At 31.1% G+C, this 17,981-nt stretch overlaps 1 protein-coding gene across 1 annotated transcript in view; it reads left to right on the top strand.

Annotated features, from left to right (window-relative positions):
• The window catches only part of LOC139522914 (von Willebrand factor D and EGF domain-containing protein-like), a 102,680-nt gene that overhangs the window by 617 nt on the left and 84,082 nt on the right, over window positions 1-17,981 (top strand). Inside the window, exons 2-4 of the mRNA XM_071316549.1 lie at window positions 9,090-9,255; window positions 11,471-11,683; window positions 12,659-12,777. Coding sequence (XP_071172650.1) covers window positions 9,090-9,255; window positions 11,471-11,683; window positions 12,659-12,777 — 498 coding nt within the window. The remainder of the gene's footprint in view (window positions 1-9,089; window positions 9,256-11,470; window positions 11,684-12,658; window positions 12,778-17,981) is intronic.

The raw sequence follows: 17,981 nt of genomic DNA, 5'->3' as shown, positions 1-17,981 counted from the left end.
TTTAGACAAGTCTTGGGCAGAGATATATAAGATATTTGAAATAGCTAAGATTGGTAGACATATTTTCACTATAAAAAAATTAATCTGGGGATATAAAATTGATGATAAAAATTATTATGAAATAAACTTTTTACTAACAGTTATTGTGTTTACTTAACACAAAATACACTATTTGTCAGAATATAGGACAAATAATATCGATCTATATAATGTTTTTAGGTCAGAATTTAAAGAAGGATTATTATTACAAAAAATATATATTAACATTGATGGAAAAGGAAAACTAGAAAAGATATATTCCTATATTTGACAACACTATATTATTGTCAATATTGTTAGACATATGTAATTTACAGACCTCTATTTTTCTTTAATTGTTTGATAGATGTTATTTAATTTTCGATTTCAATGAGTTTTGAGAGTGAAAGTACCGTTTATTTATTCCACATATTTATATACTGTAATTTGTGATTTTACGGAAGCTTACTATATGAGTCAAACATTTGATGTAGCTTCCGTAGCTTATACATTTATATTTGGCAAACACGTGGTGAAAGTTAATAATCCACGAAAAAAACCTGCAAAAACCGTTATACCGGACAACATAGAAATATAATAAACCTCAAACCAAACTCTATAATCCGTTATTCAGTTTTATTCTCGACATCCATCAGATAGTAACAATTGATGATGTAACACAAGTATTGTTTTTTTTTATATATATAATCTTCATATTCAAAGTTAGAATTGTAGAATAATAGAGAAAATCTGTATTAATAATAAATAATGTATACTTACAAAATTATAATTATATATCTGGGGATACCCGGGTCTTAAGGTACTAATATACAGGGATCTCCAATGAAATAGCTGTAGCAAAAAGGGAACCTCAAATAATAGCCAAATCCATCTAAGGTTAACTTTGCCTTGGGGTTGTCAAAATCTTTAATCAGACATCAATAATCTGAAGATCGTCATTGACATTCGTGTCGTATTACTTATTTAGAAACTGTTACCGTCTTCTTTTTAAAATGTTAAATCCAAATTATTGAAGAGGATATCCGTAAGTACATTAGTTGGCGTTTGTCTAACGAGCGGGTAAGGTCTTACATTCGATTTTGAAGTCTAGTTGGAATTAACAAAAGAATTACAAGTCTTTGTCAAGTAAAGCTTATATATTCATATATTCAGACTATTCCAAAATTATCCAGTACTCAATCAGACTTATCTAGTAAAATCGATACCAAGGTCGATTACAGTTAATTACAGTTATATATAAAACCTATTATATCTGTTTTTATTAAATGCCATATTTTTAATATGCATTGAAATTCGTTATTTTGTTACTTTCATACTATTTCGACGTTGCAAAAAAGTAAACTCGACATTGTTTATACTACAGTATACCTAAACGAAAGGAGTAGGTCCTTTTTGGCCTCAAATTTCAGGTTCATCTGACGAAAGTTTTTGACCACTTTTTAAACACTTAAGTGTCTATTTCATTTGATTCAATTAGTTTATGTGAAAGATTTTAACTCATTTAGTCATTAAAAACGATCCGATTTCAGCTCAAAATGAAAAATCTACCAAATATGCCGAAAAATGTCACTTTTCAGATGTTTTTTTGTCAAAAATGAAAGTGACTGCATCCGTTTTCATCCTCAACCTTTATATATGTTATGTATTATCATCGAATACAACTTACCTTTCAATATTAAGGATGAACACGAATGCGGCCACTTTCGTTTTACACGAAAACCGACTAAAATTTAACGATAATGCAAGAATTTTGAAGATTTTAGTAATTTAGCATGACTTAATGGTGCTAGTACCCGATATATGTACATTGTATTGTCAAAAACAGCCCATATTTATGTAGCAGAAGCATTCGTTTGTCCAATAAATTACTTAAAGTTTATCTTTTAACAACTTTGTAAAACTACTATAGTTTGGGGCCAAAAAGCGGTCTTACTGGACCTACTCCTTTTACAATAATGTAAAGAATGTCTTACAGCTAACCCATATTAGAGGTTTCCCGATTTGCTACTGAATCAACCGTGGTACGAACTAGGGGACGTCATTAAACTTATGAAAATGGTTCATATATGTTCTTAATTTCGATGTATACTTTATGAATCATTACCAAAAGTATTTGGAGGATTTTTGTATCATTAGCCAACATTTGTTATACATCTCACGTGGATATTAACCCTATTCAGAAAATGCGTTCATCCAACCGTTGCAAGTAACTGTTGCACGGACGGTTTATGATTAAGATTCATTTCCCTTGAAATTGCAAAGACAAAAAGGAACTAGCTATAAATCACATTCATATTTTATCTTAGGGTTCGCCTGTTCAACCTGTTCCGCAAATGATTAAATAGAAGATTTGCGTATGCTAACATTGTTGTGTTTTTTTCTTCTTGCAAATTTTCAACCTCTTTATAGTAGGACACAAAATATTAATTAAATAGAACATTGTCATATCCTAACATTTTGTATTATTTTCTTGTAATAGGTCAAATCTTGTTTTATTGTTTTATGTATAAAATATAAAAATGAAAATGAAATAAAAATAAGAAGATACATCTACATGTATACAAAAAGGTTTTAATAGGACATTCTGTGATATAGATACAACGGATAATTCAGCATATGCTAAAATATTTACAACACCCTATTTTGTGTACATCTCCTGCCAAATCAGTATTTGTTGCATCTATATATACTAGATGAGTAATAATTAATGTAAATATGGTAAATTTTTGAAGAAAAAGCCAAAGTTTTGTAAACAAGATGTGCCCATAGTACACGGATACCCCACTCGCACTATCTTTTTCTTTGTTCAGTGGACCGGGAAATTGGGGTCAAAACTTTAATTTGGCATTAAAATTTAACAAATCATGTCATGGGGAACACGTGTACTTAGTTTCAAGTTGATTGGACTTCAACTTCATCAAAAACTACCAAAAACTTTAACTTGCACAACGAGGATTGGTCAAAGGCCGACAGACTTGCTCGGGAAAGTTTTTGGATAAGAAAGCTGAGGACAGTTTCCCCAGAGGGCATTAATGAAAAAACATATAAGAGTCACTCATTTTCCCTACCATCAATAATTTCCTGCCATCACTTGTGTCCAGTAACTCCGGCTTCCGTACTGGACTCTTACACTTTTCAGGAATTTTTTAATTTATTGTTTTAATTACAGTTGGCAGGAATGTGTAAATACACAGCCACGTTCTATTACTTAACCTTAGCAAAAATTTATTACTCATTTTTCTTATCATTAAATTACTATATATTTGGGATGTTTAAATACGCAGTCTCTGTTGCTATTTTTCTACCGTTGTCATATTTTAAATATTATACCAGCTTAGATCGGTCAGGACTGTTTATTGGGACTGTTTTTCCACGCAGTTGTTTAACATCTCAACTATCACCAACTTTGAGAATTTAGAGTTGTGCCAGTTCACAACGTAATAACTATTTTTATTTTGGCGTATCTTTGTAGTCTTTGCGCCGTGTTTGGAAAGGAGTAGGTCCGGTAAGGACCGAATTTGGCCTCAAATTTCAGGTTCATCTGACGAAAGATTTTGACCACTTTTTAAACACATAAGTGTCTATTTCATTTGAATTTATTAGTTTATGTGAAAGATTTTAACTGATTTAGTCATTAAAAACGACCAGATTCAAGCTGAAATATGAAAAATCTACCAAATATGACGAAAAATGTCACTTTTCAGATGGTTTTTGTCAAAAATGAAAGTGGCCGCATCCGTGTTCATTCTCAATCTTTATATATGTAATATGTGCATTGTATTGTCAAAAACAGCCCATATTTATGTAGCAGAATCATTCTACTGTAAAATAAATAACTAAAAGTTTACATTTTAACAATTTTGTAAAACTGCTATATTTTGGGGCCAAAAAGGTGTCTTACTGGACCTTCTCCTTTTAGAATTGTTCCAGCGTTCGCTTAAATTGTATAAATTTCAAGATTTTGATAGAGTCTTAATTTGAATTGACATGATTCATTTGTCATCGTGCAATTACCGAGGAAGGATATCTGTTATCCGAAATATCTAACATATTGTTCGTTTTATATATATCTATTGATATCTTTAAATAAAATTTTATCAAAATAATCATTATTTGTTCTTTTATTTCAATTCATTTCATTAATTTTTTTTTTATTTGTCCAAAAGTTGATGTATGAACGCTCTTAACTGAAAAGTTTTCACTTGTTTTAAATTTTGAATTGCAAGAAATGTTGAGCAGTACTAGGTTTTAACGAGTCGAAATATGAATAATCAAATGTTTCTGGTAAATAGAGCAAACTATTTTTCTAGTATCATTTGGGGCATATTTACTTCAGAAATCAATGTGTTTAACATAAAGATTATAGTCAAAATAATTTTGATTTTATAGTTTTTGAAAGTTCAGTGAGCTAATAAGACCATAATGTCTTACTGTAAACTTAACGTCCGATATTTTAAATCTATAAATAAAGTAAAAGGTTGTTACGAACATACTTGTCACATGATCGTGTTTCCGACATCACAAATAACTGATGCATCCTTATTGCCACTCTTATCAGAATACCATATACACACTATATCATTCTTAATTCAAACTATCTAAAATACTACGTTACAGATCTCCATACATAAAACATATTTTCTATAAAAGGCCACTCTGATTTCAACAGAATCCAATATTTTGTATACGAAATATTTGTTACGTTTGAATGACGTGTTTTTCAATAAACAAAATTGAAATTCTTAACCAAATATAACAGTATCATGGGATTTGTTACCGAAATTGTAAATTTTCCTTAACACGACGGGTGCCATATATTCAGTAGGATATCTGATTATCTTTTTGGATCATCTGAGATAAACCGCGATTGTTGATGCAGTTTTTTTGCTCAGTGTTCAGTTTTCTATGTTTTGTTTCGTAGACTGTTGTATTTTTTTTTTCATTTTTCTTCCTTTTTTGGCCAAAGCGATGTCAGTTTGTCTTCAAATTGTGAGTTTGCTTATCTTCTTGGATCTTCCGAACATTGTTTCTAAATATTTAACCTTTTTAAATGAGCATACTGTTTATAACAATAGCTTTCATATTCTTAATTTTATTAAAAAAAAAATCAGCCCAAGGATTTTGTACGCCAGACTACACATGACACTTTAAAAATCAAACATAAGTTGAAGAGTCGAACCCGAAGCTGGAGAGCACATAACATTCCGGATCATTCTACAACTCATTATAATATGCATATACATTAGTACAAGTAATCTTCATCTACAGTTCTAAAGCTGTATAGCAACTGTACATATGAAAAGCTGTATATAAACTGTACATCTGTAAAGCTGTATATAAACTGTACATCTATTAAGCTGTATACAAACTGTACATCTGTAGAACTGAATATAAACTGCACATTTTTAAATGTTTATTAGCTAAACATAAAGACCCTACCACTGTATCTTGTATGATACCATGCATATATTCACTGTTTATAGACAGCTTTACAGCTGTACAATGTATATTCAGCTTTACAGGTGTACATTTGATATGCATCTTTAGAACTGTACATCAAGATCACTTGTACTGCTCTGTATATGGATCGATCATCAGTTATCTATGCTAAATCATAATAAACACCGCTTTGTCAAATAAGGGTGATATCCAAATGGATAACATTTAACCAAGATGGAACTAGATCTTGCACATCGACAGTTCAAGTAGTACTGTATCAATCGTCATGCGAGTCCACGTTTAGTCAAAATATAGCAATAGGCATTAAAAAACACGTCATTTGTATTTATTATTATCTAAGACCTTGAAAATGAACGATAAGACAAGACACATCGTACAGGCCAATCAGTAAAAGACCGTGGCGTAAACTCTATGTACGATCGATTTCAGTCGGTATTCACATTTACCTGTTGGTTCAGATTTTTTTGTGCACATCCATTACTTAAAGTCTGTGAATATGTTCTCGAGTGATATATCAATAATGATTAATGGGTTGTCGGGATGTATAGGTACCCACCCACGTGTACTTGTATTTTTGTCCATCTGATGAGTTAAGACTTTTTCAACTGATTTTTATAGTTCGTTCTTATGTTGTACTGTTATACCACTGTCCCAGTTTAGGGGGAGAGTTGGGATCCCGCTAACATGTTTAACCCCGCCACATTAATTATGTATGTGCCTGTCCCAAGTCAGGAGCCTGTAATTCAGTGGTTGTCGTTTGTTTATGTGTTACATATTTGTTTTTCGTTCATTTTTTTACATGAATAAGGCCGTTAGTTTTCTCGTTTGAATTGTTTTGCATTGTCTTATCGGGGTCTATTATAGCTGACTATGCGGTATGGGCTTTGCTCATTGTTGAAGGCCGTACGGTGACCTATAGTTGTTAATGTCTGTGTCATTTTGGTCTTTTGTGGATAGTTGTCTCATTGGCAATCATACCATATCTTCTTTTTTATATTGTTAATGCTGAGAAATTGAAGTGTGACAGTTGGAAAACTGGTATAGTCAAGTTAGTCATACATCCTAATTTGATTTAGTTTATCGGTGTCAATATTAAGACAAAAACATAAAATATGAAGTTTGATTGACGGTTCATGGTTATTTGGATATATGGAATACAAAAGTCCTCACTTAAATATTGCTGAGCTGGTCACAGGACATCAATCAAATTATCTCAAAGTGAGATCACAGATTTTTTCAACATTTGTTTTTGTCTTTGCGAATACTTTGTATGATTTCTGCACGCAAATAAATCGGTACATAACAATAAGCTCTCGTTGGATTTCAGAATCCAAGTTATTTATGTTTAGCCAATTCAAAGTGATTTTATCACATGAAATTTAATTTTTCGGTTCTTTGTTTAATGGGATAACAACATGTTTGTCCAGAAAATATAATAAAGCAGCCTCAAACTTGAGTGTCGTGAATTGCTTATAAAGCCGTGTGATTATCGAACAACGTTAATTTTTAATGCGTTCTTTTCGTTATATCTGTAAACAGCAGAATGGTCTCGCATTTATCAGTAAAAACATAAACTATTTTTTTGGCACCAGATGCGCATTTCGACAATCAATGTGTCCTCAGGGATGCTCCACACAAAACTATTTGAAAATCCCAAAACGACAACCCCGGAAATACAGGCTCCTGATTTGGGCCTGTCACATACATTATTTGGTTGTGTTGAACTCGTTTTAAGGCAGAACCCCTTTCCTAACCTTGGACACTGGTTGAACAATACAACATAAGATCATAGAGTAGACATAAACGGCTACTGTCCACAACAACAAAAAACAAAAAGTAAGTAAAGACCTGAAAATACTTGCAGTTACTGACAGCTAGTCCAATGGCAATACCAAATAATAATATAAAAAAAAACATGCATCTAAGAATAAAACATAAATTAGTACACATCCAAAATCCAATGTATTTTGAGTAAAGACGTCATAAGCAAGACAGAGAAAAACAGACTCTGTACAATGTTAAGATACAGGTGTCGACAGATTGTAGAGCCATTTATTCTCGTTTTACGTTTTTTCATATAGATAAGACTGTCGGGTTTCCTGTTTAAATTTCCGAGCTCGTAAAACAACATCTTCGTAAAAATGAGAATGTTCTTTTCCGTTTGAAACTTAACAAAAATCGAGAAACAACCAAACTTCAAACCAAATCCTATCATCTATGAATAAATTTAGTTAAGGTTTGAGTAATTTATGAAAACAAAATCCTTGACTTTTTAATGACCCGTGATACCTAGATCATGGTCAACATGAAATCCAAAACGTCACAAGACACACGGGTTGTTTATAATCTTAATTACATGTACATGTTATAGTGTGTTTTTTTGTTTGTCTTTGTAAATTTTAGTTTGTACTGTCCATTGTTCATTTCGTCCTTTTGTTGTGACTTGGTAGTAGTACATCCTGCTTTGTGTTATTGTGCTATGTTATTTGTATTCTTGTTTTTCATTTTTGCCTATGTGCTTTGTTTATTTATCAGTTTGTTTACTGTGGTGACATTGTTTTAGTTTTTTTTTGTTAAGATTATAACACAATGCTGTTTTGACATTTTTACTTATTATATCTGTTTGTTTTGTTCACACATCGTTGTCAATATAATATAATCTTATAGGACTGTCACATTAGTGTTAAGCTTTAAACCAGGTTAAATCCATCATTTTCTACATAAGAATATATTTGTACCAAGTTGGAAATATGACTATTATTCTAATTCATTAGATGTATTTGACCTTTTGATTTTCTCATTGATAAAGGACTTTCCGTTTTGAATTTTCTTTGAAGTTCGAAATTTTGTTATCCTATTGTTTATTGATCACCATGGAAATATTTTATCCTAAACAGTCGACACAATAATGATGTTGTTCGTAACACGTTCAAAGTTATCACTTTTATATATATGTAGTTTCCTAGTAAGAAGAACCGATTCATCAACAAATTCCGAATAGAAAATACAAACCAATTTACACAGTGTAAACAAGGTAATACTCAATAACCAGGCGCTATTTGCATAGAAATAGATAGTTTACAGTTAAAAAAAAGGTTATTTGAAATGATCTTTTTTGACGTAAAGTTGAAAAGCTAGCAGTTGGATTTAAATGCCAGCTTATTAAAAACGTATCTTAAAAAGCTTACAATGTATGTCCGCCTCGTAATAATTAAGGAACAAATCGGCAAGGAAAGGGACACATATTTTATTTATCAGAATACCGATTGCCAAATGATAAAACGTATCACATACATTATAGGTAAAACAATATATACATCTATTGATATCAAAGTATTTGTTCACAAAAAAACATTTGCCGCGTCTAAAATAAGATTATGTTATCTGTTTTGGTAATTCTTTTTCATGAACCAAATTTAAAATTCAGCTGAAATCAGCGTTGAACACCGGTAAACTAATGTTGCCTTTACTTTCATTTCAAGTGGCACTACGAAATTTAAATGTAAAATTATTTTTCAGTGAGTGCTATCAAATGTTCTTCAATTGATAACTCCTTGATAATCAACGATTACCCCTATGCTCTTTTTCAGAAATTAATCCACATCTGCTGTTTTCAGACGGTACATCAATTAATTTATTTGATACACAAACTGGAAGCATAAGTATTTTGGCTGATGGATACAAATATATTCTGTATCTTGACTGCAATTTTGAGTCCATCGTCTGGTCAGATTCTAATGGAGGAACTATATCACGGTAAAGTACATATTTTCAGAAGGATCACTTTTGTTTTGATAAAAAAAAAATATATATAGATTCAGAATTCATGACACAGTATCTGAATTTGATACTCCAGTTTGAGATCTCTTCTATTTCGGAATTAATTTATTAATATGCGAATTTAAATTTCTACAATCCCCGTGTGAAAAATATTTCAACTTGTGAAAATGAAATAACAGAAATAAGATTAAAAAAAAACATAATCGGACCAATTGTGTCTTAATAGATCTAAATAATGAGTCCGACAATTAGTGTGAAGGAGAGAGGAATTTAATGAGTTTACACAGAAAAAATTATCGAATCATAGTTTTGTATATTTTATATATTATCAAATTGACTACAAAACTCAAATCTATAATAACATTCGAAAACAACACAAATGATACAAATCGAAATATGCATATACAATTGTACAATTAAAAAGGAGTAAAAGGTGTATCAAGTAATGTCTGATTTATTGTAATTTATATGCAATACACAAATTAACAAGAAAAATAAGTAAATAAACAAAATAAAATAATTCTACTGTATGGCCTGGTGATGGAAAAAGTAGAGATTAAATAATGAAAGCATTAACAAACACAAATATAGAATAATCAATGTCCCAGATTTATACATATAACTAAAGTAAATAGAAAATATGAACTTGGTTTTGTGGCATGATAAACCTCCCTCTTTTATGGCAATGTTAAATATAACATTAAAATGACAACATTTCATGACAGGACTACATTACAAATAAATGGGAGAACATATAAGGCAGAGAAACACACGAAAAAGAGCTAACAAAAGGTAACAAATTAAAAATCTAATACGCAAAATGTGCGTTTTCGTTCACACAAGACTAACCAGTGACTCTCAGACGAAAACAGTCCGAAAAAGTACAAAGCGCACAGAGGACCAAAAGTTCAAAGCTAGGGTTTACTGCTTGGGTTTAAAACATACTTATCATTTAGACTAATTCATACTTTTGCAAACAGAAAATTTTATAAAATGACTATATAATAGATATACATGATAAACCCGATTTGGTGACTAAATACAGAATAAAAACGGAAACATTACATGAAACAAGATAAACTAGCACATGAAAATACACAGCCGAGTTAGCTAAAGACATCAATGCAGTGACGTCACATTTGAATTTCTTTAGTGACGTCACATTTGAATTTCTTCAGTGACGTCACATTTGAGTTTCTTTAGTGACGTCATATTTGAATAGGTTATCACAAAAGTAAGATAGAATTAGGATTATTTTAAATAATTGACAATTACAAAACTAATTAATATCAAACGGTGGTAGTAATTAGAAAATAAATAATATTATCTAGCTATGGCGGTGTTTTTTTCTGAATCAAACTGTAAACCAAATATATTGTATACATTTTGTTGATCCAAACTAAAATCTAATAAATGAACTGGATGATTAATTATCTTTACCATAACACACGAATACAACAGAAAAATAAAGATTAAAACTACAAACGTTAAGACATTAAACAAATTCCGATGTAGATAACAAATATAACATCAAAACTAAATACATAAATTTGGGATAGAAAAGTACCTTTACACGTCTTATAGCAATGCGAACTCACACTCAGCAAAAAGTCATAATCGGGAATAAGTCACGTTCAGTAATTTAGAAATCAGACGACATAATGACAAATCACAATCTAACACGTGGTGAAAATGTCCTTAGTTAGTTTGGACAAAGACACATCGTATGGATCAACCAATTAAGAGTAAGCAACACGAACCTAACCAGATCAATCATAGCTAAGTATTGTCACAAGAAAACATAAATACATATTGAGTATAATTGTTAATGAGAACGAGCCTCAGACATGATTTCATATTTACCAATTATGCAAAGCTAAACGTAACACCACTGACATACATAACTATCTGGTGAGTTTTTTATAAACAAATATATCATATGGCGTAAAAAATTATAAGCCAGGAATCAATAATGTGTTTAACGAACGAAGTTGTAAAGGTAAACGAAGTCATTAGGAAAGAGTACTATCAGTTTGTTCTTTTCAAATGATATGAATGACAATTGACAAATAGCAGTACAATTATTAAAGAATCAAGAATAAAGAATAAATAAATATCAAATGAAAAATAAATAATTTTATTAATTTTTAAAGTGATGAAACATAATCCTGTTTAACCTACTTTTTTATAGGTTACAATATCAAGGAGAAGTTAGGACTACACCAGAAGTCATAATCAATACAAATTACCCTACAGGTGTTGCAATTGATACGATTAATGACCATTTATATTGGTCAGATTTTTTCAACAATCAGATACTTAGATCGCATCTCAATGGTTCCAGTAAAAATGTAATCGCATCATTTACTCTGCCCTTGGATTTAGAATTAGATTTGTCAAATGGGTAAATAATTGATTAGAATCATTAAAGTTGACGTTATTTCAAATAAATGTTAGTGCCGTTTAGAATAAAGGTCACTATGCATATATGCAATTGATACAGTTTTAAACTGCAAACAAGTTGTATGGAATTTTAACGAACAGTTAAGACAGTCGAAACAGATATAAGGGAATTTTGGTAATTTCATTTCAATGTATTGAATTATGTTTTTAAGTAATAAGATAACAATACGCAATTAAATTGGTAAATTTGATAACACAATGAATTATATATAAACAGTTAATATGGTTTCCCTTGCCCACACATTTTTAAATGTAAATAGATTTTTCATTAAACATTAAGTCATCCTTTAGAACACAAATGATATTTATTCATGTGATCAATCTGTTTAAATGTTTCGTTTGTGTTCTATCTCCTGATGCACTCATTTCTCTGTTTGTATACAAGTTTAAAGTACAGGTCCGTGTATGATTAAGGCAAATCAATTTAAAACTGATAAGACCATAACACGAAGTTTTAGGAACTTTGCAACATTGATGAAGGTGACAAAACCATAGTATAACATCAATGTACACCATATTTTTCTAGGAAAAAATTATAAAATGCATTCGCCGTCCGCATATAGACAACAGTGCATTGCATTGAAAGTTAGGTCAACTTCGATATTGTGTTTCTGTATACAGCAGATGTCTAGCACACACATTTATTTATATTTGAAATAATTTGATACAAATCTTATTTTTTTATTAAATAAAAAGTTTTTATTTGAAAAATGTAATTGACTAAAGTAAAATAATTGAAACGCGTCATTCACCGTATTGTTTATCTCCCTTGCTTGGTTATCTCTTTTGTAAAGTGTTGTATGAATACTGAAAAAAATCTTTTCACAAAGTAATGGTGTTTTCTCATTGAACATTAAAATGTTGTACAAATGAGTAAGAGTGTAACAAATTCCAATAGTTTGTAAATGTTTTTTAGGCTGTTGTACATCCTTAGTAGGCGCATAGAGATATTACAGTGCAGATTAGATGGAAGTAATTGTCGAGTTATCCATGAGATAACGTTAGCAACAAGAAACGTAGAAAATATAGCTCTAGGTAAAAATATTTAAGTTAACAAGCAGATAATTGTATTTGTACGGAAATAAAGGCAGTTGCCTGTACCAAGTCAGGAATATGACAGTTCTTGTCTATTTGTTTTTGATGCGTTTTGTCATTTGATTTTGCCATGTGATTATGGACTTTCCGAATTGATTTTCCTCTGAGTTCAGTATTTTTGTGATTTTTATTTTTTATTCTAAAACAAGTTGTTGGCTTGATATCGGTTATTTTTCATTTGTTTAATTTGTTATGGCCTGATACTTAATAAACACATCATAGATACCAGGACTAAATTTAGTATATACGCCAGACGAGCGTTTCGTCTACAAAAGATTCATCAGTGACGCTCGAATCCAAAAAAGTTTAAAAGGCCAAAAAAAGTACGAAGTTGAAGAGCATTGAGAACCAAAACTCATACCATCTGACGTAGGGGATTTTCATAGATATATTTGTTTGATCAGTTTAATAGAGTTCTAAAGCTGACGACATGTCATATAACTGCTAGCAGTACTTTTCAGTTAATGATGATCATTATTATTTTCTTCTATGACCTATTCAAACCGTAGGGGTCAGCTGAAGATACCTTCGGGTACGGGATTGTTAATCTGGGGTTGTTTTCTGGTCTTTGGTCGAGTTGTTGACTCTTTGACACATTCTCGGTTTCCATTTTTATTTATATTATTTTTTTTTATGATATTGTTATATTTGTATACTGAATATGTTTTTAATGAATGGCTATTATTTATTTTGAATTTATTGAACCATAAAACTAATTTTTGACTCTTCACATTGAATAATCCGCGAAGCGGATTATGTAAAATGTGAAGAGTCAAAAATTAGTTTTATGGTTCAATAAAATCAAAATGAATTATTGCCATTCATTATAAATAAATTTCTATCAAAAATAAGGCTCAAAGAACTTTTTATATTATATATATTAACAATAACAACGTTCACACATGTTGGCGTATGAATACGCAACGTCAGAGTGGGCGTGTCGCCATCAAAATTGACAACATTGAAAATAAAACTAATAATTTTAACCAATCAGAAGACAGTAAATACACCAAATTTATTTATAATTAAAAAAAGTAGGAAAAACAACAAAAATGAATATAGGTGTGGAAAAAGTAAAATTGATACCAAACATTCTGGCAAGTTATCTATTTCTTGAATGAATATATATTTCTTTTCTGACACTGTACGGAGTGTGATACGAAAAAGTAATACGGTAATCTGCGTTAATTTGATTTGCTTAGACAGCATTTAAAGACGATATGACGGCATTTCCCTAAGCTATTCGTTACGTCATGACGATTTTGAGACGATGCACATTTCTATGCTAATACCAATCCCGTTATTTTATTTTAATATTAATAAAAACTCGCCGAATGCTCGTTTATTATTATATTAAATTTAATAGCTCGAGATGATATCAAGCGATATCCCATTCTTACTAGTTATGAAACTTATAATTACCATATAAAACAATTATTATAAAAATTATTCACAACTTTTCTTCTATTTAACAAATCAAGAAAATCTTGATCCCTTTCCGAATGAACAGGATCACTAAATTTCTTTTTTCTCTCTCGATAAACTTAAGGTAAACATTGAATGTAAAATTACGTGAACTTGTACTTTTTGTATAAAATATAAATTTATAAATGTTACCTAATGCATTATGTGTTGCAAATATATTGTTTGAAAAGCATCAATTTATGCAATAACAACATGAACAATTCCTTTTTTCTGCACCAGCTACGCATTCCGAATATAAATATCCCTTAAAAGAGGAAAGAAAGATACTAGAGGGATAGTCAAACTCATAGATTGGAAATAAATTCATAACGCCATTGCTTAAAATAAAAAGACAATCAGACAATAATAGTACAGAAGACACTACATAGAAAACTAAAGACTAATCAACACGAACCCCATCAAAAACTAGGGGTGATCTCATGTGCTCACGAAGGGTAGGCAAATCCTGCTCCACATGTGACACCCGTCGTGTTGTTAATGGTATTTCAAATCCGGTAAACAGTCTTATTAAGGAATGATCGAGGTCGAATTATAAGTCATCCAAACATTATAAAAATATTTTTAAGAGCTGATGAAATCATAACCGACCTAAGCTGAAGCAAAATGAAGACAATAAATCAAACTTTTGTATCCGGTAGAAATATTCCTTAATTCAAAGTGAATTCAAACGTCTTACAAGAGCAAACTTCAATGAAACACTATCTGCATTTTAGTATCAGTACTTGCTACTGAGAAGATAGAGTTATTATGTAATACGTAAAATCACAAAAACACTGAATTCCGAGGAAAATTCAAAAAGAAAAGTCCCCAATCAAATGAATCAAACACATCAAACAGTTGGATAACAACTGTCATATTCTTGACTTGATACAGGTATTTTCTTATGTACAAAATGCAACATACATACATGACATAGCAACGAACTATTACATTACAACAACACATTGGAACAATTGTATGTATTTTGCTAGATTGTGAGTATTTGTGGATGTAAAAACTTTATTCGCATAGATAGAATTACATTAAAAGGTTTTCATTTGCATCAGAAAACACAAATTCATAAGACAGGAATATAAAGGCAGTAATGTGATTATAAAAGGCAATAGGGGGCTGCGACGTGTATTTTTAAAGCTAGGAAACTGGCAACTTTCATAACGGACAAGCAAGAAACATTTAAATTTCTGATACAATTAAAGAATAATTGATCAATTGCCTTTGCTGTTGACTTTCAACCGCTTGACAGATTACAGTTATGTACTTATACATTTTAACATGCTAAAATGGTTTTCCTCGCTAAATTAGAAAGAAAGATTTTTAAAGGATGTTACATATGTAAGGGATGAAAAGCTTTAAACTAATAGATAAACAAAAGTATAGTCGAAGCCGGACAAGGAATCAAAGTTTTAAAGAAGGGAGATATATTCCATAACTTAAAATAACTTCTTAATCTTTGTGACGTAATTTCATGACAGTACCGAAGTACTGGCCTCTGAGTTGTTGTCACCCTTGGGTATTAACAGGCCACCAGCAGAAGTATCAACCAAGAATTAATTATTTGATCCTTTACCTTAATAAATAAACAATAATTTACTACAGATATATTTTGGTTGTCGCAGATACATGCAACTATATGTAAGTGTATATCTAAAATAAGTAACTGTGGGAGGTTTGGCTAGCCACAAGACTAGGTTCAACACACCATTTTTTTTCTTTTAAAATGTTCAGTACCAAGTCCTGAAAATTTCCCTTAAAAGTTTCTGTGTGTGTTACATTTTAGTGTTGAGTTTCTGTTGTTTCGTAGTTCTTCACCTATGTTCAATGTGTTTCCGTCAGTTTTAGTTTGTAACCCGAATTTGTTTTTTCTCAATCGATTTATGAATTTCGAACAGCGGTATACTACTGTTCTCTTTATTATTCGATCAATCGTTATTTAATTTAAGGGCAAATTACATATCAAAAGTTGTCAGTAGATGATTAAAATTGTGTCTTAAAATTCTGCAAGTCATACAAACACATTATTAGTTTCATGGTATGTTTTCTAAAGTATAATCGTACTAAATTATTATCCTGGTACCTTTGATAACTATTTACACCACTGGGTCGATGCCACTGCTGTTGAACGTTTCGTCCCCGAGGGTATCACCAGCCCCGTAGTCAACACTTCGGTGTAGACATGAATATCAATGGTCATATTTAAAAATTGACTGTTTTACAAAATTTGAATTTTTCAAAAAACTAAGGATTTTCTTATCCCAGGCAAAAATTACCTTAGCCGTATTTGGCACAACTTTTTGGAATTTTGGATCCTCAATGCTCTTCAACTTTGTCGGGACCTTTTATAGCTGGCTATGCGGTATGGGTTTTTCTCATTGTTGAAGGCCTTACGGTGACCTATAGTTGTAAATGTCTGTGTCATTTTGGTCTTTTGTGGATAGTTGTCTCATTGGCAATAATACTACATCTTCTTTTTTATATTTGTAGTACCTTTTTGGCTTTATAAATATTTTGATATGAGTGTCACTGATGAGTTCTTATGTAGACGAAACGCGCGTCTGGCGTACTAAATTATTATCCTGGTACCTTTGATAACTATTTACACCACTGCATAGATTACCTTAGCCGTATTTGGCACAACCTTTTTGGAATTTTGGATCCTCAATACTCTTTAACTTTGTACCATTTTGGCTTTATAAATCTTTTGATATGAGCGTCACTGATGAGTCTTATATAGACGAAACGCGCTTCTGGCGTACTAAATTATAACCCTGGTACCATTGATAACTATTTACATCACTGGATCGATGTCACTGCTGTTGACGTTTCGTCCCCGAGTGTATCACCAGCCCAGTAGTCAACACTTCGGTGTAGACATGAATATCAATAATGTGGTCATATTTATAAATTTTCTATATTACAAAATTAGATTTATTTGAAAAACTTAGGATTTTCTTATCCAAGGCATAGATTACCTTAAAGGTATTTGGCACAACTTTTTGGAATTTTGGATCCTCAATGCTCTTCAACTTTGTACCTTTTTGGCTTTATAAATATTTTGATATGAGCGTCACTGATGAGTCTTATGTAGACGAAACCGGGTCTGGCGTACTATATTATAATCCTGGTACCTTTGATAACTATTCTACTTAGAATTATGCACAATATCATCAAAAGTCAGAGTGATCACATAAATGCAGCATGGCTGAATAAAAAAAAATCCTTTTTACATACAATCCGTTAAGATAATTGGAAAAATAAGTATTTATGTATTTTCAGAATTTAATAAATGATATGTTGAGGAACGGTTTGTTTTCTCCTATTTCTGAGTGTGAATTCGTATTGCTATAAGACGTGTCACGGTACTTTTCTATCCCAAATTCATGTATTTTGTTTTGATGTTATATTGGTTATTCTCATCGGATTTTGTCTTGTGCTTGGTCCGTTGCTGTATGTGTTGCATTTGAATGTTGTGTCGTTGTTCTCCTCTTGTATTTAATGCGTTTCCCTCGGTTTTGGTTTGTTTTCCCCGATTTTGTTTTTTGTCCATGGATTTACGATTTTTGAACAACGGTATACTACTGTTGCCTTTATTATACAATATTTCATATATAATATGTCTATATGTTCCATAAAATGTTCATGTAGATGTAAGCGCTAAAACT

The sequence above is a fragment of the Mytilus edulis genome, chromosome 1 (assembly GCF_963676685.1).
Source record: "Mytilus edulis chromosome 1, xbMytEdul2.2, whole genome shotgun sequence".
NCBI lineage: Eukaryota > Metazoa > Mollusca > Bivalvia > Mytilida > Mytilidae > Mytilus > Mytilus edulis.
The sequence above is the reverse complement of the archived record's forward strand: the minus strand, read 5'-3'. Positions and strand labels throughout refer to the sequence as shown.